Source organism: Haemaphysalis longicornis, unplaced genomic scaffold (assembly GCF_048455015.1).
Source record: "Haemaphysalis longicornis isolate Haplotype H1 unplaced genomic scaffold, Haemaphysalis longicornis Haplotype H1 scaffold_3, whole genome shotgun sequence".
NCBI lineage: Eukaryota > Metazoa > Arthropoda > Arachnida > Ixodida > Ixodidae > Haemaphysalis > Haemaphysalis longicornis.
This window is the reverse complement of record NW_027526335.1, coordinates 186,027,630-186,049,782: the sequence shown is the minus strand read 5'-3', so window position 1 is coordinate 186,049,782 and position 22,153 is coordinate 186,027,630. Positions and strand designations below refer to the sequence as shown.

The 22,153-nt window shown below is 47.1% G+C and overlaps 1 protein-coding gene across 1 annotated transcript in view; it reads left to right on the top strand.

The window, feature by feature from the left end:
- Positions 1-21,492, top strand: part of LOC144175877 (heat shock protein beta-1) — a 55,454-nt gene extending 33,962 nt beyond the window's left edge. The window contains exons 2-4 of the mRNA XM_077704916.1: positions 1,971-2,257; positions 6,495-6,671; positions 17,765-21,492. Coding sequence (XP_077561042.1) covers positions 2,072-2,257; positions 6,495-6,671; positions 17,765-17,965 — 564 coding nt within the window. The 5' untranslated portion in view covers positions 1,971-2,071 and the 3' untranslated portion in view covers positions 17,966-21,492. The remainder of the gene's footprint in view (positions 1-1,970; positions 2,258-6,494; positions 6,672-17,764) is intronic.
- The last annotated feature ends 661 nt before the right edge of the window (positions 21,493-22,153 follow it).

Sequence of the window (22,153 nt, the reverse complement as noted above, 5' to 3'; positions counted from 1 at the left end):
CGTCGTAACGACTGCATTGGTTGTGTTGAAAGTCTGGCTGAAACGCTACGATTCAGTCAGTCATCAACGGGCAAATACGGTCATCGTTGCTTGCAGGACTGCTATTATCATCTTATCGAACCATTGCATGCGGGCGAACGCTGCTCGTGCAGCAGCTGAGTCTTGTAACCGAAAGGCCCCGGGCCGAACCGCAGGTACGTATGCTTTGCGCGATGGGCACCGGCGCGACTCGATTAGGTAACCGGTTAAAAGCGCAAAGGCTCATGGGTAGATTGTCTGCTCCCGCGCGGAGCTCCGCCACTTCCGGTTCGAGAGCTCTCCTAGCTCCCGTACGCCAGCGGCTTTGACGCGCGCGTGTTCTTGTTTATCTGTTTCCACCGAAAACAACCGCGCATGCATCGCGCATTAAATGAACAACCACGATGATTCATACTAGGGGCTCCTCTGAAAGGTAAGCACTCTGTGACGAATGAACAACACGCGCACACGCGCGTGAAAGCCGCTGGCGTACGTGAGGGCAGGCGCGATCTCGAACTGGAAGTGGCGGAAGCAGCCGACGTACATACCCATTAACCTTTGCGCTATTTGCCGGTCAGCGGTCGTGCGCAGATGAGGCGCGAATATACGAACGTGAGAATCGGAAGACAAATCTCGAGACCTTGTTCGGCGAACGGGATGATTTTGCTCACTTGTAATAGCGACGTGAATTCACGGCGCTTCGTAAATGCGCCGCAATCGTGGCAATCGTGCTGCTTTTGGACCTCAGTACCGCGTGTGCGTGCGCGCTCGTTCGGATTCACATTTCAATGTTCGCGAGCATCCGCGTCCACGATGACAAACGTCGTCATCGTGGCACCGCCTTACTCACAATGCGTGAGCATTTTTGTGCGGACTCAGCGAGAAAACCCGTTTGTCCATCTGTAACGCGTGATGTATAACATTTTCCGGCCCTGCATTTGTGCGTCGCAGCGAAGCCGACGTAAAGGAGCTGGATGTGTGGCTCTCAATAATGCGCTGTTATGCAGGTAGTATTTAATAAAATGCGATTGAGCCTTCGTGACGGCTTCTGTGGCGACTGAAAAAAAATCGGCTTTCCAGCAATCCATTTGTGTAAGTGTTTAAGGCGACTTCAAGGGAGCTCGGTTTAAATCCGGACAGCTTAAACCAGACAATTTCTACTAGTTTTTACCATTTGTTTTTTGGAAGAGGGAGGGGGAGGGAACTCATCTCGCAAGCTGAACACTTGGCGTGCATTGCTAGCGCCGCCTTCTATAGGTGGCATTAATTGAAAAGTTTAGCTGTCAATTTCTTTGCTTGGCAACACTGAAATGGCCACGGACATGGCGTGGCTTGGGCCACTGCGGCCGCATGCCGAAGAAAAAAAAAAAAAAAAAAAAACACCGGCGTGCGTCGTCTGCCCATTTCAACCCGATTCTCAACGGTGGTGTTAACAGAGTTATTAATCGCACTCACATTGGAGTCGAGGCGTTACATTGCGTTCGGTGGGCTAGAGCTTGGAATGTCCAACCCATATCATGCGCTTAGCATGGACAAGTACCGCCATTCCGCGGAGCTCGACGTAACCAGTGACGGCGCGTTGACATGGCTGCCTGCATGCGTGCCTCGCTATTGAATACAGGCTATAGCGTGGTTGGCCTTAACCACGCTATAGCCTGGTAGAGGCACTGTATTGATTTCCCGGTCGTGTTGGAAGCACTGCACACTTGCCTCAGCACATTCCCATCGGTATGAAAAGACCTACGTGCCATGTAGATGTGTTCGCATTAATGCAGTCCTTTTCATCAGTGCGTTGAAAATGAACACGCACGTACTCTGCTATATTTCACGGCCGCGGTTCTTGGGTATACACTGATCTGAGTCGTTCGCGGCTGTGTTTAGGGAGCGGCGCATGTATGGTTTCGACCCCCGCGTGCTCATTTCAAACCGCTGGTGTCTCCTTCTCGCCGCAGGTTTTATTAGCCAGGGCAAGCCAGGACCAACGCCGCTTCCAGAAGCAGCAGTGACCGTCGTCTCCTGACCGCAGAAGGCAGCAGCAGCAGCAGCAGCAGCCATGGCGCCCGAACGCCGCGTGCCGATCCAGAAGACCGACCTGAGCATCGTGGACAACGAGTTCAGCTCGATCCGGGAGCGCTTCGAGGCCGAGATGCGCAAGATGGAGGAGGAGATGTCGCGCTTCCGGTCGCAGCTTATGGACCACGAGCGAGACTTCTTCGCCAAGGGCTCGGCCCCGCTCCAGGTGGGTGCCGGGGGGGCTCCCCCTCCGGCCGGAATGCTCCCTCCTCCTCCGGCCGGTATGGTCCCTCCTTCCCTCGCCGCCGGACCGGTGCCCGTGAGTTGCTTGCTGCTGCACGGCTTCTTCTTCCTCTTCTTCTCTTGTCTCTCTTCCTTTTTAGTCTGCCTTTTTCTGTTCTCGCCTCTTGTTTCATGGTGCACTTGCGTGTCTGTGGAGTCGTGAAAGCTAGCCAGATCTTGCTATGAAAAGTAAATTATCCGTAGTTAGTACTCAGTGGCGCTAGTGTTCCCCTACACTAGCCTACACTAGCCTACTCGCCTACACATCACTGTGCCTTCTCAAAACCCAGATGAAATCTTAAAAAATTTGGCTGATGATTATGAGACTCCCTAATGCAAAATTTGAGCGCAGCGCGAACTGCAGAGTCTTTTCGGCGAGAGCGCATAGCTGCTGCGTCAGCGGCGCACACCTCTAAATCTTTCGGCTCAGGAAGTGATCGCGCCATCAGCGAACGTACGACAGTGCGTGCTACTCAGGTGTCATATCGTAGCGTGTCGGCGCCGCGAAGCATGTCTCACACGGCATCGGCATACCACCCTCCCCCTCACTTTTGCCACACTTTCCTTTTCCGCTTTCCTCCTCGCTTTATCTTTGGAGCCCTTTTCGTTCGCTCTGTTGTAACGAGGCCAACGGCAAAAGACGACGCGAAATCACAGAAGCGGGCGCCTAAGAGCTGCGCTCTCAAAAAGAATAGGTAGCATTGTTACAGTGCCAGATGGGGCGGTGAAATTTCTCTATCTCACTATATTCTCAGCAGATGGCACCATTAGTCCCTACAACAAAGCCCTGCGGCAAGTTAATTGAGTTTAAGAATGAGGTACTTGAATTATTGTGCACAGAAAAGGTAATACAATTGGCTGATGGCACTGTTGCAATCGGCTGCTCCGAGCCTCACTCATGTCTTTTCCCTTGCCAATCTGAACTCGCCACATTGCTGCCTCATGACGTAGCACCACTGTAATACTGCCAGCTGCATGGCAAAGCTGGCTTTCTGGATTATGCCGCTGACTGACATGACTTTAGCAAATGTACTTCGAGCTCTTGCATTATTTGGTGATTTAGGTCAGCTAACAGGCGTCACTTGTATAGGTACTTTTAGTACGCTTAGTCACATGCGAGGAGAAAGGAAGGCATTTCACTGATAGAAGTACGCACTGTGGTCCATACTCCATAGATACCACCTTAATGATTTATGCTCGTGTCCAAATTTATTAGTGCTCCGTGGGAGTTCTACCTAACTTGAAATACATAACTGGCAGGATTTCTGACTTTTTTGTTGTTGCAAAGCTGAAAGACCGGAGATGGAGAATGCTTTGAACAGCCGAAGTGGAAACGCGAACATGAACCGCCTTGTGCTTGGTGTAGTTAGCACAAATGCGGATTCAGTGAGCACAGAGTTTTATGCATGGTGCCTCTTCATTTAGTTTTGCACGGATGTCAAATTTTTGGACATTTAGGTGGGAAATTTCACTTTGTGCCTTGGTTTCTTGTATACCCCTGCAGGCTTTCCCTTGCAAACCAGAGCCCTTCTGTGCTTGCAATGCCTAGAGCATAACAATCTCTGTGCTGCCTGCTTGACTCTGCACGAGCTTTCTATTCGCAGTGCCCGCCCACACGCGAGCAGCAAGAGGCGCTCACATTTTTTTTCACATGTCCTTGCAACTCGTGTGCTCATGTGATGGGATTGCTGCCATGTTCATTAGTGATTGGTTTTATGGCTGGGTAATTCACGGGGCCTCATGTATTGGTCCGTGTGAAGCGATCTGGAAAAAGAAACGCAAAATTGCAATACTTCTCTTCTACTTCACACAACACCTACTGTTTGTGCCTGCCCCCTCCCCCACCCACACACACATGAAAAATTTTTTTTGACGTGATGATGTTCTGAGTTCCTTTGAGTTGAGTAGGACATAGAGAAAATCTTCATTGGCTTTACTGTGACTTGCAAGTTAATGGTAACCCCTGTTCAGTGGCATGTACCCACTAATGGTATCCAATGGAGTACCAGTATATTAATTGCTATTATCAGATGGTAAGCAGAAGCAATCATCTGATATCCTTAGGCCATCACGTGTATATGTCAACTTCAGCTGTAGAAGAAATCTGTATTTTTGAAGTCACAAAGGCATCGCAGGGATGCCAATTGCTGGTTGATGAAATGGTGAATGGTAAACGGTAAGAATGGTGTATAAATCAATTTGGTACATTCAGTAGTAGCTGTTGGCCCAAACTCGTAGCCTTTGTATTGAAACACATTTTTGCACATTTATTTCTACTGTTAAATGCAGAGTGAACATGCACCACACACAAGCGATTTCATGGACAGGTGTAAACTGAACTATAAAAAAAATGAAGAAAGAAGTGGCATTTTGACGTAGCCGGTCAAGTGAAGATTGTTGTTCAGTGTACTTGCCGTTTGTTCCGCTTACAAATAAGTTATGCGTCTCCGGTCTGGGAATGTATATCCTTTATGCATCTGCTATTTGGTTTCTGTCATTCATCTATGGATGCATGTACAGAAATTTGTGTCTAGCAGATGCCGTACCTTGTCCTTTGGTGTGCAGCTGTTATGTGGACATCCCGTGGACTTTTGTGGCTGACGAGTTTTCTCCAAATTAAAATATGAGAAAAGCAATCACTGACGCAAAAATGCAATCAGAAAGTATTTCTAGCATCTCGCACACCAAGAGCATAATGAAACATGTTTGGCGTTTCGCGTATGAATTTGTTTTGTACTGTTTGTAGCTTCGTTAGGTGCACGTGTAATGCTGCTACTGGTGGGCGGGGGTGTTAAAAAAGTGGCCTTTAGGGTTAAAGGACTTCGTGCTTTATATTCTTATTGCTTGGTTTGTGTCCCACCTTGTGCGCCAACAAAAGGCCGATTATCAATAGCTACTTAAATACTTTTGAGTCAGCTTGAGTTCAGCGGCTGAAACCATTGGCATGTTAGAATAGTACCATCTGCTTGCTAGGTAGGTGTGACATTCAGCGGTAAAAAAAAAACAGCCTGGTTTAGTGAGTGATGTTGAATGGAAAACATGTGGCTCATGTTAAGAGGACACTTGCTGTGTAGTTTAGTCGACAGACCAGCCATATTTGTTAGTACTGTTGCTTAGTCTATACAAGTAGACTGTATGCAAAAAGATATGGCTGGAAAAATAAGAAGAGCAAATAGCATCACTTCCATGGCATTACTACCTTTGCAGTCACTTGCCACGTGAAGTGCCTAGCTTGTAGTGTTGGATCTTGGGCACGGTGCGAGAATATGCCGTATTTTCATGGGTATAACCCGCCCCTGCAGATAATCCGCACCCCCACTTTCAGCCCGCCGGCAAAGAAAAAAAACAATCCTCGCGTATTTCTCGCACATTTGATACAGGAAAGGCTGCACCAAAGCTACTGCTCAAGCAACACATCACATGCTATGTACACAGAAAAAGCATATATTTAGCAAGAAGAATACACTAACTAACTGCGAGGTGAAAGTCACAATTCACTAATAGAATTCAGTTGTTAGAGAGTGCTTGTGCTTGTTTTTTTTTCTTCCTTGTCCTTGTATGTTTTGTGCAATCGCTGCCATGGAAGGCTTAGTCAGTGTTACTGCGTTGGAACTTCACAGCACAACGCGCATTGCCGTGAAGCTGCACTAAAGGAAAAACCCCACGTATTATTCGCACCTCATTTTTACCACTGAAATTTTTTGCATTTTTGGTGCGGGTTATACGTGTGAAAATACGGTATATAGGAGGAGAAACGGCCCATTGCGGTGGGCGCGGATGAGTGACCAGATGATGTCGCAAGGAAATACAAAGCTTCAGCTGTAACGTTGGTGGAGAGGGCAGTGGCACCTGATGAATGAAATGATAGTGGCCACAATTCATTTGCTGCGCTGATATTTTGATCGCGGAGCCCGCACGGTTTCCTCTGCCTCGACAGGTGATGCTAGCGTAACCTAGGCCAGCACTTGTGACGCATCTGGCCGCCCTAGGTAGCGGCGTTTCCACTCCTGTCTTTTTCTTACTCCGTGATCACGAGGTCTTATTGGCTAACGTAAGCAGTGCAGAGAGACCCGGTGAACTGAGACGAGGGTGAAAGCGGCGGTCGTCCAGACCGCGACAGTGGGGAGGCCGCTTGGGGGTCAAAGGTCAAAGGTCAACAGCTCCCCTCCTGCGAATTGCAGGGATCGGGTCAGCTGCCCCCAGGCATGGGCGTGGCCAGCAAGACCTGGCTGGACAGCATGAACTCGCCGCTCATCCAGGATGCCGAGGACGGGGGCAAGCAGCTCAAGCTGCGCTTCGACGTCTCCCAGTACCAGCCCGAGGAGATCGTCGTCAAGACCATCGACAACCGGCTCCAGGTGAACAACTGAGGGGCAACGGCTGCTGATTAGGGTTGCCCGCTTAACTCTTTCCTTACCACGCCTATTCAAACCAATCACTGCTGGTCAATGATTTCTATTTCCTATTTTACCTTGTTGCAGTCGTTTTTCATACAGTGGTTAGTCTAGGCACGGCACTTTTAGAATCAGTTTAAATTTTTCCGCTCCAGCGTCATTGAGATTTTTGACGGCGTTTTTTGTGAGCTGAGGTGCGTGTGTTTTTGAGAAAGGGAGTGTGGCTGCTGCACTTGTCAAAAAGAGGATGCAGATCGTTCGCGGTCAGGCTGCGTTGCCATAATTTTTCTTTTTTTTTTTTATCAACAGGCTCCTAGCAACTGAAGTGCCAAATAGTAATGTTGTCAGCTTAGTAATCCGACGTCATAGAGAGGTGATAATTACTCGAAAATAACACCAACTATTCACCAGTGATCTTAGGTTCGGAGAAAAGGTAGCTTTATTTTGTTAAAGCTTGTTTCTGACAATCTCCCGCATGTCTAGCATGTATACCTGGCTTTTTCAGCCAGTTTCCAGCAGTTCTGGTTTCGTTTTTGCTTTGCAAAATTCATATTTGGCGCTACTACGCAGTTACCCAATTACAAGCTGATTTGTCACGGTGTCTCCGTTGCCGGCTACTGTTCCTCGAAACAAGCACGTCGCTCATGCTTCCACTTCACCCATGCCTTACTTCTGCGATAACAGCTTCACCTGAAAGTCGAAAGATAATACTAAGTCGTCGGATATCAGTTCAGGCGAGGAGAACGCTTGCAATCGGCCTTGAACACCGCCAGCTGTTCACCGGCCAGTTTCGTGTCTGTACAAGGGTAATTGCGGAGGTCTAGTGTCGCTTCTTAGTAGAATTGTCTATGCTAACAGCCTCCTACAAGCTTGATATTGTTTCTTTTCGAAATTCTTAGGTGGTGCTGCAATGTAGTAGGCTCTTAGTGCTGAACTCACTTCATAGCGTGATGGCTGCTTGGTGAAAGCTTTCTGAGCATGATTCTAGCATGTCACACCTTATTCCTGCAAAAAGGGCTACCACGGCGAGGCGGAACATGATTATAAACCACAAATGGAAGTTCTGACTGATAAGTGCTGATCCGAACGTTAACAAGCATATACCACTGGGTTTGCAAGGTTTTCCATTCCAAGTGGATTTCTTAACATCGTTTGCTTGCCTTCAATATTGTGCTGGTCATCTTTTACATCACGTGAGGACTAATTGGGGCCTTTAATAAGGTCGAACCACCAGATTTCCTCCAGAGAACCATTCAAAATAGCAAAATTTGAAATAGACATTGGGCTTCACCCCAAGGCACGGGCACCACGTGTGCTAACATTTTCTCTTATATCTGACAAATTGTACTGCGCAACTCAATTTTCTTTGTAGGAGGGGTTTTTGAAAGTTTTCCTACAAAATGTGTATTCTAAATTTTGTCTACTACTGGTGATTTATTATACACGACTTCCTTTTTTATTTTCTTCGATGCCTGGACAAAAATTTCGAATTTGATAATTTTTTTCGCAATCATTATTGATGAAAACATTATTAAAACTGGTGTCGTTGGAAAGTGCAGGCAGTCGTCTGCATATTATGTCACTGCAATGTGTGCCTAACCAATATGTATAGCACAGAAAAAATGTTCAGTTGGACACCTCAAAATTTCAGTATGATAAGATGCAGATGATTTAACCCCTTTTCCAACACGTTTTTAAAATGTTTTCATACATCGCAGTTGCAAAAAGAAATATGAAATCAAAATTTTTTGAAGCTGTCAAATAATTACAGTTGGGTGCAACAAACCATCGGTACTAGGAAAAATTTTGAATTTAAATTTTGTTGGGAAACATTTCAAAAACACATCGTAGAAAAAATGTTGACTTGTACGGAACAGATTAAAAGAAATGTTAGCATGTGCAGTGCCCAAACCATGTGGTGAAGCTTAACCCCCATTTTAAAATGTGCAATTTTGAGTAGTTCTCTGGAATAAATCTGGTGGTTTGACATTATCAGAGGCATCAATCTGTCCCCATGTGATTTAAAAACAGCTTGTCACTGACTGACTTTGCGTTTACAGCCAGCACAGTATTCGGGACAAGCATGCAATGCGGAAAGCTCTGCATGAAGTTGAAAATGACTCTGTGGTTGACGCTTGTTGATGTTCGCTGTCAGTTATCTCTCACAACATAAACTTGAGGTTCATCACCATTTTCTGACTCTATTGTAGCCCTGCGTGCAGGAATGAGGAGCGATGTGCTAGAATCGTGCCCTGCAAGCTTTCACCAAGTAGCTGTAGCGTGATGAACAAGTTCAGAACTACGAGCCTCCTGTATTGCAGTGCCACCTAACATTGTAAAAAAATTACACCATCTTCCCGAGGGGAACCCTGATGAGGATGCGAAGCATCGTGGCGGTTCCGCGTGGTTCCATTGTGTTGCCGTTATGTTGAGTGATCTGGTGTTTACTAGCGCCAGAGGGAATTCCGCATCCGGGTCCACACCGGTGGCAAAGGCACGCAAGTACTGTTGTGTTACGGTGAGTAGGCGGTGGTGCTTGAGGCGCCGAAACTCGTCCATCATGTGCTTGTCGATGTTGTCGTCTCTGTAGTAGAATCGGTAGTCTCCGTCAGCGTTGGTGAGGTAAATTGTTGACGTTGGTGCACCGGCTGAGAGCAACGTACACGCCCTCCTCTTCGCAGCTTTGTCTTCTCGTTCTTCGGCGGTTCCCCTACGGGAAGATGACGACGGTGGTTGAACGTGAAGCTATCTCATGATGGATTCTTTGGTTGGCCAATCCCTAGGGGCATCCTGCCACAATCATCATCAGAGGCGCTGCGGACGGGGCACGGACAAGTGACATCCCCCCGAGCAAGAGATGCTCTGCATTTGAAAGAAACAATACCAAACCAGTTGGAGACTCCGTCCAAATAGGCAGTTCCACTAAGGAACAAGACTAGACCTCCGGAGATACCCGCGTATGGAAACGAAACTGTCTGGCGAACAGCTGGCGGTGTGCAAGGCCGGTTTGAAGCTCTCTACTTGTCGGGACTGATGCCTGGTGACTGGGTGTTTTTTTTTTACTTGCATAGGAAGTTCTTATCGCAGAAATCAGGTTAGGGTTAGGTGAAATCACGAGCAGCGTGCTTTTTTATTTGAGGATCAGTAGCGGACGCTGAAGGCGCCATGGCAGATGGGCTTGAAGTTGGTTAACTGTGTAGTAGCGCCAAATATGCATTTCACGATGCAGAAACGAATCAAATTTGTGGTAAATTGTTTGGAAATGGTCCTCTGGGAAGTAAACTACAACACCAGTTAACACAATGTGCCCAAAGACAACACAACTGCCTAAAGTCGTAAAACAACTGTGCAAACTGGCGCTGCTTGGTATTTTCAGCCGATTTCAGGGGTTATTGCTGTCGGAGGGCAAACCTGACGATTGAAAGTCTTCTTGTGATCCGCGATTCATGCCCTCATAACAAAAACCAAACGCTGATGCACAGTTATTCCGAGCGGCATGCATTCTTCTGTGTTAGCAGTGACGCGCGATGACCACGCCCCTTTTCCACACCCAGGTGATGCAGAAGCGTGTTGAAAATTGCGTTTTTGTCGCAAGAATGAAAACAACTAATTTTGAAAGGCCATTTTCTGAGCCAGCCCCAAATTGCTCTACTTGTTCTAGAAACGCATGGAATACTATGAAAAAAAAGGGCTCCCAAGGTGTCGTTCAAATTGAACGATTTTGAATAGGCACGGTAACGAAAGAGTTAAAGGGGCCGTGAAAAAAAATACAAGTGTGGTTCATTAAAAAGTGTGGTTTGTTTCGATAACAATTATGCCAATCTTATCGCAAACTTCAAGCGAACGATAGAGATATAAAGGAAAACATGTGAAGCGGTGGCACCTCACTGGCTACTTTTTGGCAATTTCTCTGTGATGTCACGGAATCTTGTTTTGTGCAGTCACCGGCCACCGAGTAATGCCGCCAGAATGGGCGATTATGTGGGGCCTCTAGTTCCGCTTGATCCTATCAGTTGAACGCTAATGTGCAGTTAACACACCGATAACCGTGTTTTCTTCTCGTGCTGGGCCATATTAAGTGCGAAGCACTTCAGGGGCTCGCCTTGTCATCGTAGCTCGCTCGCTGGACCCATGTAGAGCCACACGGCGTTCCGTCGTCGCGGCGTCCCTCAGAGGCTTTGAAAGCCAAGCGGTTTATATATTCATAAGCATTCGAAACTCGTGAACTGCTGGCGCTTGTCACACATGTCCCCGTTGTTTAGCGCAAAGAAAACTGCAGGCACATTTGAGGCAAAATATGCGTAATTAAACCGGCAGCATCCGCGTTCATTTAGTTCGGGTTGGTATTTACAATAGTAAGGGAAAAAAGGAGCCAGTGCAACGCCGGCACGTGCAGGAGGAAAAACAAGCACAAAAAGAACAGAACTCCCGCTGGCGCTGTTTCAGGCAGGGGGCGCGCGAGGAGCACTGCGGAGGCGGGAAATTTGAATTGCATTGGGTGGTACCAGTGAGCGGATAACGGCACTACAGCACATTATGGCGAATCACTGCTCCGCACTTCTGACAGATTTCACGTTAAGTCGAACAACTTTAATTTTTTTTTCAGCACTTCTGCCCATATTACGTCTCTGCAGGGTAAACTTTTAACGGTTTTTGAGATTTTGTGCATTTTTTTTGTGTGTGTGGAAAAGACATCTTTCGTTGCTGGGATGTAGCTGAGTGAGTTCCAAAGGCTAATTCCTTCGAACTGAACAAAGCCTTCATGGCCCCCCTGTAATGTTAAAGGTGGAGCCGATTGTAATTAGCTGTGCTGCTATTTGTAGCGAAGCTGACCGCTTTTGGGTGGGGTTCCTTACAGACATTAGCTTGAGCAGTGCACGCGTAAGGTCAGAAACAAACCTGTCGCATATGGTTGGTGCGTTTGTGGTGCAAAACAGCAAGCTTGAAGCTGGAAAGTTTTGGGAAATTCTTATGTTCTTCAAGGGCTGTACGTTTTCCCGAGATTTGGAGCGGAAGTCGGGTGTGCGGCTGTTACACGGAGATAAAGATTTGCTTTCTTTCTTTTTTTTTTTGTTTTGTTTTTGTAAACATTTCTAGTAATGCTTAGTTTCAATGAACTGCACGTCCATTTGGAGTTGGAGCAGAAACACCATAAAAATGCTACATTCACGCGGTTGCGAGAATGATATTCCTTGCTATTGGTTCTTTTCTTCCTCCAAACTAGTTGTATCCTCAGACTCAAGTTTGTCCCTGATGAGACGTCATCCTCCATCCCATCGAGCTTGTTACCTTGGAGCTTTTCTTCCCTGTCGTCAAGGAAACAGCACCCCATACTTTGAGAATCCAACGGGAAAGATCCGCAAAAGATGCCCTTTTCAGCCGACCAGTCGGTGTTTTCTCTTTTCTGGTAGATGGTCACTGCTAGGCTAAATCCACTATTAGGCGGTCGGTTTACTAAGAGGTCCAGTGGCTGAAGCATGCTGATTTGATGTCTAGGTATGATGGTCAAGTCCGCTTCACACATGCGAAGCGGTTGCCGTACGCTTTCTGTGGGGTGTCCCCTGAGGTTATTGAGGACAAGCAACAAGTGCAGGTCAAGATTTGCTCCTGCTCACTTTTTTCCCAGGTATTTCAACCAGTCCCATACAACCTAACGTTTGTCCTGTGCCCTAGTGAAGATACCATGGGGGAACCGCTCGGTGGGCACACGTTTTTTTCTTGAAGGCACCGTAAGGCACTGGGTGACATTTGTCCGCGGTACTGCAAAGCATAACTTTGCATCGCCGTCCTTTGGGCCCCGTTGCGGGAACACGAGCGCTCTATTGTCACATTATTGGGTGCGCCAAACCAGCCTAGGCTTGGTTGACGTTTCCAGTCTATGAGAGTAGGTAGGTACCTCTGCTCTGTGCACTTTTTGATGATTAACTTCTGAAACAAAAGCAGCACCTTTTCCAGATATTCCTCCAACAGATGTTGGCGCCATAGCTTCATCAGCGAGTGTTCCATCATGTACCGGGCAGACACGTTCCACTTTTCTTTGGCATGGTTCAAGAACAGGCTGAAAAGTTGGCTCTGATTACTGTTGGATATTAAAGGTCCAAAAAGATTTATTCATTTAGAAGCTTCAGGCTAAATGAACGAGAAAAAAACATTCCCTTTTTGTTGATTTTGGCTTTGAGACAAAACAGAAGCCATATGGCTAGCGAAGCCAAGTAGGCGAGGAACATCGCTAGCTGCATGGGCGCCGCCCACGGTGGCCTGCAACTGCAGCGCTAGATTTCCCTCTAGTATATATTAGTACGAAACTCTATGTTGGCGCATGGTTGTGCAGTGGTGGAAACACGGGCGCCAATCCATCCGCTCCTGGTTTCAAACGTCGTTGCCGGAATCTGTCTTCATGCTCAGCTACTCGGTCGAAACTGTGTAGCTGTTTCTCTGTGTCTTGGGGGTGAAAGGACTAGGTAATTGAATCGCAGAGCGTGGTTTAAAGCAATGCGTTGTGCATGTGTATCTTAAAGTGGCTACTCCAGGCTTGCTAGAAACTGAGTCCCTCAGTGCGAAACATGGTTAAGTAGCGCGGTAAAGACGGGACAAAAGTAGAGACCACACAGGACTGGCGCTAGGATGGGTTAGCACATAAAACAGGAGGAAGAACAGGACCCAATGTACTAGAATGTACTAGAAAGCCAATGTACTTGAAAGCCGTACTAGCGCCAGTCCTGTGTGGTCTCTACTTTTGTCCCGTTTTTACCGCGCTACTTAACCATGTTTCACAGTTTGAACCAACTAGCCTACATTTACGCGTTGACAAGTATTCCCTCAGTGCTTTTCTAGTCACGGAACTCCGGCCGCAGTTTGATACAGGGACAAAAGCTGTCGCTAGGGTCGCTGCTGTCAGGGAGGGGGCATTGCATGCCCCTCCCACCACTGAAGTTGCTGAAAGCACACTGCTGAAGCTGCTGCCTGTTCGAGGCAGGTGCTACACGCGCAGAGAATAGTGTGCCATCGCTCATATTTAGTTCAACATGCAATTCTCTCTCCAGTGTCGGGGTTAATTACTGCATTAGTGCGTGCAAGGCGCGGGTGAGTCCTGGTCGGCGGGGTTACGCTCGCTGCGAGGTCAATCATGGAACCCGAGATGAACAGAGAAAGGTGCTGCGGCCCCGCATCAGGAGTTGTAATGTCCAAAGTGCGCCGCGAGTTCACGGTTCGTTATGGGCCTAGAGTGTCGCCATGACGGCGGACTTTGTTATGTGCGCGCTATGTTGACAAACACAGGAATTTCGTTGGCGTTTGGCATACTGTATTTACTCGATTCTAGGCTGGCCTCGATTCTAGGCCGACTTCTGAAATTCAGTAGGTCAGAAAATAAGAAAAGCTTATGTCGAATGTAAGCTGAATGGAAAAATAAAGGCACTGGACTGAGACCAGAACCTGCACTTTATTACGCTTGCGGTGCTTGTCATAGCTGTTCAATGCTCACTCGTCGTCAACATCGCAGCCCTCATTGTTGCTGTCCTCTTAGTCCACTGTCCTCTTCCCACAGCGCACTGTCCTCACTTTCGCCCACTGTGTTCGAAATGCTCCACTTACTGAAGGCCCGCACAATTACCTCGGCCGGAATTTTGTCCCATGCCGCGGCGACCCACTTCGCCAGTTGGCTTGAGTGAACCGCACTAGATGCACTAGGTCAGTGTCAGTTGGTGATCTTGCAGCATCAGCCAGTTGTTGTAATGCTTTTGCAGCCTTTCCTTAAATGGCTTTTTAATGGCCACGTCAAGCAGTTGTAGCTGGCTCGTCGTACCGCCAGGTAGTACTGCGATGTCCATACCACCCTCCAAAAGCTTGGACTTAACGGCATCTGTCAAGTGGCCGCGGTAAGCGTCCAGAACCAGGAGTGACTTCTTAAACAGCAGGGCACCGGCACCCCGCTGCCAAATGGTCTCGACCCAATCTTCGGCAAGTGCACCATTCATCCAACCATTCTCATGTGCTTGCACAACGACATTCCCAGGGAAAACTTCCAATGCTCGAAGAGTCTTCCTCTTAAAATAAATGTACGGCGGCAGTTTTGACCTTGACTTCTTTTGCGCCCTTTTCATTCACGGTGTAGGCCACAGACATGTCGAAATACACCGGGGTCTGGTCGGCGTTACCGATCTGGCCCAGTCGGTACTCCATTTCCATCCTCTTCTTGATGAGAAAGCGCTGGGATGCGACCAGCTTCTCCTCAAAGTCAGGGGGCAGCTTTTAGAGCACAGATGTCTGCCGTCATGGGCTGAACCCGAACTGCTTCATAAAGCGAGTGACTCAGCCCCTGCTGGCCTTGAACTGAGTCCGTGCAACGCCTCGTACGTTTGCGATCTCCCTCGCCTTCGCCTGTATCACCTCCGTCGTCACATGCATTCCACCCTCTCTTTGCTGCCGGATAGAGTCAGCGACTTCCTTTTCCACCTCATGGTGTTGACCTTTCTTGGGTCCTGTGGAGGCTATTCGCTTGGCAGCGCAGCTGAAAAGTTTGTTCCGCTGCTTCCACCGTTGGTGCACGTTCTTCTCACCGACGCTGAATTCGCACTGTGCTTGAAGGTTTGAACCCAAGACTGCCTTCCGCTTAAAAGTCGCGGTGTAGTGGCACTGCTTGGTACGCGCCATTGTGCTGAGAACACAGGAGCTTCTCGAGGTCATGCAGCGATGAACGCAAGCAAGCACAGGACGCTCAGAGCCGAGATCACGACGTTCGAACAAGCGGAAGGGTGCCTGCAAGCTGCAGGCCTATCGCCGCGAGATGGCATTGAGTAGCTAGCGGGGACAGTAAAGCCGCATCCTCAAATCTAAGCCGACCCCCCGACTTTCGTAAACGACTTTCTTGAAAAAAGTATCGGCCTAGATTCGAGTAAACGCAGTACTGTCGAGAGACCTCTTGAGGGTCGATGGCCAGCGGTCAGAGTTGCTTCCCTGGTGGTCAGGTGGTCGGTTATACTTGTGTCTTGATGATTATTATTGAGAGTGTAGATCATGTGATCAGTTGTGCACAAACATTTGGTGAGTGTTGTTGTGGCCAATCAGAGGCCTAGAGTGTGTAAGTAGCCCCTCCTCATTTTGTGTTGGGGCATGCCTTTGGAGGCGTGGTGTTTGTGTGATAAAACTGAAGTGTTAGGTGTTTTTGGCGTTGATCGAAAGAGGCCAGATGCCGGGAGACTCTTGTGAGTTAAATATGTTTAACTAAGGGCACTTCTCTGTTTTCTTGTAAATTATGTACTGTTCATCAGTGGTAATTTTTGTATTGCAACCAAATGTCGTCATCCGTAAAATTAAAGTTAACCTCAGCGCCTGCAGAGCCTTTGAGTATTTCAAGGCCAGACCGAGCATGCTATTTATTTTTTGTTTACTTATTTATTTATTTGAAGTTCTCGCCAACAGCGCTGGGTGTTCTAGGGTGATGCACTTGGTATATGAACATGAGGCATACAAAAAGACAACAGATAGGAAGAGAAATAAGCAAAAAATGTGTCAAAAATAAATGTGTAGATGTATACAAAAGAGGAGAGCGATCAAGGAAGGCAAAACATTTTCTGAACAACAAGATCTTTGGAGTCGTCTGTAGAGTGCCTAATGAACACGTAGCTGGGAAAAATAATCTTGGCCAAGGAAAGGTTATCAAGGCCTCGATGCACCTTTGCAATCTTCGGTCCAAGCAGCGCTGAGGGTACCTTGTGAGGCCGGCGGAAGGTATCTCTAACAAGGTTCGCACAGGTCCTTGAAAACCTTGAAAACCCTTGAATTTAGAAGTGTAAATTCCAAGGCCTGGAAAGCCCTGGAATTTTTAAAGGGTCCTTGAAAACCCTTGATTTTTCTGGAGATAACCAATGGCCCTATCTTTTCACAAGAATTTAAAGTGTTTGTCGTGAATTTCAGGCGTTACAAATGCAAAGAAACATTGTAACAATCAAGTTTCAGTGTATTGCGTGAAATTACGAGTTGTGGATTCTCATTATTACGAGGCAACATTGGGAGCAGCACTCCTCAATAGAATCCATGTCACGATACAATCCCGTGAAAGCCGGCTTCTGTTCTCTCCTTGTATGTTCCATCTAGTCTGTGGACGGCCTTTCATTGCATGTTTGCTGTGCCTCATACGCTCCATCTGCGTTTGCTTTTACGTGCAAATGGTGGACGTGTGCATAGTTCATCCTGCCTTGCAGCAACGCTTGCTGAGTTAATTTCAGCTGATACTCTTGCTGACAAAGCAGGAGATGCAGGCAACATTCACGAAGTTTTGAAATCAAGCAGCCTCAGCAAAACACAAAGAAAAAAGAAAAACCTCTAAATATAAACTATGAAAAAAAAAATAATAAAGCTGGGGGAGCATTCATGAACCCATAGCACTTATCTAAATGTGCATTAATATTCTAGGTATTAGGCAATATCAAAATTTTGTATTTTGTTGAAAAAGTTATAAATAATCCCAGATAAAACATAAGATGGGGACCTTGAAAATGTGTTTTCTGGTCCTTGAAAGTCCTTGAAAACCCTTGAATTTTTGCTTTTGAAGCCTGTACGAACCCTGCTCTAAGTGCCGGGGGCAATTACCGCGTTAGAGCATGCAAAGCGCGAGTGCGTCCTGGTCGGTGGGGTTACACCCGATGTGGCGTCATTAGTGGGGCCAGACTTGAACAGGGAAAGGCGCAGTGCCTGGAGAAGTTGTACCATCCACGGTACACCGTGCAGTCCGAAAAAAGTTGCGATAGACTAATTCCTTGAAACTGCGTAAACAACATGCCAATGCCGCCAAATGCCGTAGAAGCCTAGCTTCGTCGACGCAGCACGCAGGTCTCATCTGCCCCCTCTGTGCTCCTAGCGCTGCTGCACGGCGGCTTCGGCGACGCAGCAACCTCCTCCCATAGCGTTACGGCAGAGTTTCGTGATCAGAACAGCATTGAGGGACTCTGCTAGAAGTTTCTGGCCTTGTAGCAATTTTGTGTACTTTTGTGTGGGCTGCCTTCGCTTAGTCTGTGTGGCTCAACTTTGTCCCCTCCCCCTTCCCTTGCGGTCCGTAGGTGCACGCCAAGCATGAGGAGAAGTCCGAGAACCGGTCGGTGTACCGCGAGTACAACCGCGAGTTCCTGCTGCCCAAGGGCACCAACCCAGAGCAGATCAAGTCACAGCTCTCCAAGGACGGCGTGCTCACAATAGAGGCCCCCCTGCCGGCCATCGAGGCCGCCAACAAGGAGCGCAACATCCCCATCGACAAGAAGTAGAGGAGCACACGGTAGTGGCCGGCTCTTCTTTTATCTCCCAAGAGAGAGACGTATAGGACAACAACATTCTGCTGAAATTCTTCTTTGAGACTATATTGTATAACCAAAAGGGGGAGATAATATAGAGGGGCACATGCGGTAGTCTTTGTAGTGCGATGCTATCTGCACGGTTTCTCCTTTCGCTTTTTTTTTTTCTTTTAACGAAAGGCACGGGAGTGTTCTGCACGCCTTAGTGAAAGGGGAACGGGAGAATCGTGCATGCTTACTGGCTTTTGTTCGCCACCTTTGCAATGCATTGCCCAAGGGAAAGTGTGTGTGTAATTCTGACTTTGAAAGTGCTTTTCCCGGTAGTAGTGGCTAGCCTGCACACTTCAGGACCATTGACACCCTTGGTGGTGTACCTGGGCTGTCGCTGCGGGTGGAGAAAAAGAAAATTGTTTTTTTGGGTTTTAGGCTCGGGTTTTTTATCCTTGTGGCACGGCTGTGTTATGCGTGTGGAGTGTCCATTGTCCGTACGCGTTATTTCTGACCGGCCCCTTTTGCCACCAAATGCCATTTAATGGTGAAAGGCGGACGTTGTTTACAATGACCTGTGGCAATGTAGACCCCGTGACAGGTACGGCTCTACGCGTGATGCAACAGGAAATGTTGAGTAAAGACAATGTTGACCATTGCAACTGCATTCAAGTGTATCTAAAACAGAAAGTCGGACGAACAAAAAATCGGAATGTACATTAAAAAGGAGAGGTGTGACACTTCTTTTTACAGTACTGGTACCCAGAGAGGAATGTTTGGCCTTGTGTGCTTTCGTTGCAAAATGGCTGAGTCTTCGCACCAGTCTTGGCATCGACGGGGATGACTGGATTTTTGTGGTGCAAGGCCAACTAAGGGCAAAGACTGCCTAAGTCTTACCATCAGGGCTTCATTTAGAATCTCTCGTTAGCAGACCTTGCATTAATACATAGCGCTCCACCATGGGACACTGCTTTCAGGCTAATCGGCTTTTTTTGTGGGAAATTGCCCATTGGCTTAAAAAAAAAAAACATGCATGCATTGAAAATGACATGAAACAGCCTTTCAAATGGCAGCTATAAAAGACGGAAAGAGGGAAAGACAGCCCTGCATCTGTAGGGGCATCATCCTTTCTTGACATTTCAGCTTGGAATGTGTATGATTCTTGCCTTCGAAATGCATGCATACAAGCAACCTCCCCATGTTCAGAGAGAGAGAGAGAGGGAGAGAAGCGGAGTGAATATCTTTCTTTACCATTTTTTTTTCATGGCTTAGGTGTTGTGTGTTAATCCTAGCTTTTGTAGTTTATATCAAAGACATACCGGTGCAATGTTGTGTATTTGCTTCTGTACAAGAATTGGGTGTTAGGTGGTAGTTTTTACGCCCAGTGCCTGTTATTGGGGTTGTTTTATTTAATCCCTGGGTGGACATTTTGTTTCTTGTGGCCGACGGTGGTTATGTTTAAGTGCATCGAACAAAAGGTTGTCTTAGTATAGTCAATTTTGTTTGATTTTATCAGGAGCTTATTTATACCCACTCATTCCCAGCTGATTCATAAATGAAAACTTTCCCGAAATACATTCACAGAGGAACGTGGCCGGGTAATTGCCCGAGGTACTTTTGATGGATGAACGGTTGCGTGTTCTTGTTAAATACGCTCGAGGCTGTACATGTTTGTGCCTCTTGAACCTCATGCCTAACCGGCAGTGCCATCTTACGTAGTGCGCAGCTAGTATGCCAGAATCCTAACTCCCATAGAGGACTTATTTTTAGACAACTTGTGAAGCTTGTATCTGTACCGTCTACAATATATAGTTGTGTTTTGGGGGTCGTGATCAATTTCGGTTGCAGTTTTGTCCCTTTCCCGGCGATAGGTGTCACTACTGCCTCTTTGCAACATTTATTTAAAAGAGCTTTGTCTCCCACTTCTTATTTAAGAACATTTTCTATTTGTTCTGTTGAGTTTTCTGTGTACTACTTGTTCCTTGGCATTACCATGACCTTCCTGTTCTTGTGAAAGGGCAAGCTATGTGTCGAGCTTCCGTTTTTTTCTCTTCGGGGAAAGTTCTCATTTTGGTTTGTTGACTGCAAATGTATGTGGCTTGCTCAGCGCAGTTTCTAATTTTTGAGAGGTAGGCGCTTGGTAAGGTGGCATTTTCGGAAAGCACCTATGCAATGAGTGTGTCACTGCAACTGCGATTTTGCTGAGCAGTGGTCACTGTTGACTTTGATTTGCAAGGCACCATGCAACAACTTGACAAGTCTCTGTTGCATTTCAGCATTGTCTTGCTGACTGTGAAAATCAACTGAGTCCTAGCAGAAGCCATGATAAATGGATATTTGGGTATTGTGGGGGCTAATTTGTTGCTTGTGAGAACCTCTGCCATCACAATACCCTCTTTGCATTATTGTTGTAATGTAGCTTTTTATTGAAATTGACATATTATTGGAGTTTTTCTAAACCCCTGGGCTAAATCTGAGCAGCTGTGAGCTGCAGAACAAGTGCTAAAATTGAAATATGAATATTCTCAAGCTGAAATGGCGTGTAATGTCTAAATTCCTTTGTTAATATACGAGCCTACGAGATGACTACAAATTGTTTGTGAAGCGATAGCGGTGTTGGCAGTCGTTCAACAAGTTATCAAATGGTGCAGTACTAAAGATCGTAATCATTGTATAAGTGAGTATTTAGCGGTGACCAGTTCTGACCCACATTGTCAAAGAAGGCGTACAGAAACTTTGCCAGCAAGCATATCTCAAAGCACCTGTTTATTAGGTACCTAGAATCGGCACCCTGAAGCAAAAACAAGTTTACAGTGACCTCTAAATCGCTTTCTCGGAAGAATTAGTGTAAAAACATTGAATGGTCACACCTGTAACAGGCGAAGCCATGTTGGCGCCTCGGAAGTTACAAAACTTTTGGTCGCATGTGTAATTTTTGACACGATTGCGGAGAGGTTGGCTCGTAGCTTGGGGCATGTAGATTTCTAGTTTTTGTGGTTTCACAAGTGATAGAAATTGAACGCAGTGAACATGAAAGCCTTCCAAGCTAATGCTATGTGAAACAGTTTCTGTTGCCTGCGATATCCAATGTGGTATATTTATACGCTTCTCACGTTACCAAGTAGCCTTTGCATGTTGCACCTGTTAGGGTACCGGGGGGTATACGTAGCTTCGTACACAGCGCGGTGTCTTTTCATTTCTGACGGGTGCACTTTGGTGGAGCCCATTGGTGGGACCATGTCTGTGCTTAGGTTTCTGTTTCCTCTGCCCCACAGTGCATGGTAGTTTGTGGGAGGCAGCGTGGTAGAGTATTTTTGTGCTTGGCAGTGCTTTCTCGATACGGTGTGGCGTAGAGAAGTGGAAAGTGCGTTGCGTGCCTTTGATCTGTGTTGTTTTGCACGGGCCACCTTGTACGCAAGTGCTGTAAAATCGCGGAAACGGTTTGTCCAATAAAGTCCAGCTTTTGCTGATGCCAGGTTAGGCCTTCTGGGAGGCCTTACTTGATGCTACAATGTGTGCGAGGTGTTTTTTGTTCTGTGTGGGGACTTAGTAGCTCAACTTGCAAGTAGTAAATGTTGGCTGGGAGTTACCGTAAAAACCCGCGTATAATACAAGGTTTTTTTCCCAATTTTACTATGTACAATTTGTGCCTCGTATTATATGTGGATCCCAAAGTTTTCAGACGAAAATTTGCACTTTCGGTTTTGGTTTCAGCGGAGGGTGGGCCATCTTGCAGTTGCGGTGAGCTGGCTGCTGCTTCTCTCAGCCAGCGCCATTTTGATTGTTTTGACCACGCGAAGGATCGGCACGTTCACCGCAGGTCTATCACGATATGTTGGGTGCACGAAGGCAGCATTCAGCGGCAATTAAAAGAAAAGTTATTTTATGTGCCAAGACCATCAGGAATTGCGCCGCAGGACGGCAGTTCGGCGTCACCGAAGGCAGCATTCGCGGGTGGAGAAAGCAACTGGTGCTTGACTGGATAAAGTAAAGTCTGTGTGGTGTCGGCGGCCTGGAGCACTGTTAGGGGTTCCCGTCAGTGGTCGTGTTGGACGCCTTTCGCTGCCACCTGGCTGATTCAATGAAGAAGTTGTTGCGCGAACCCCGCACCGAACTCATTGTCATTCCAGGAGGAATGACATCCCAGCTGCAACCGCTAGACGTTTGCATCAA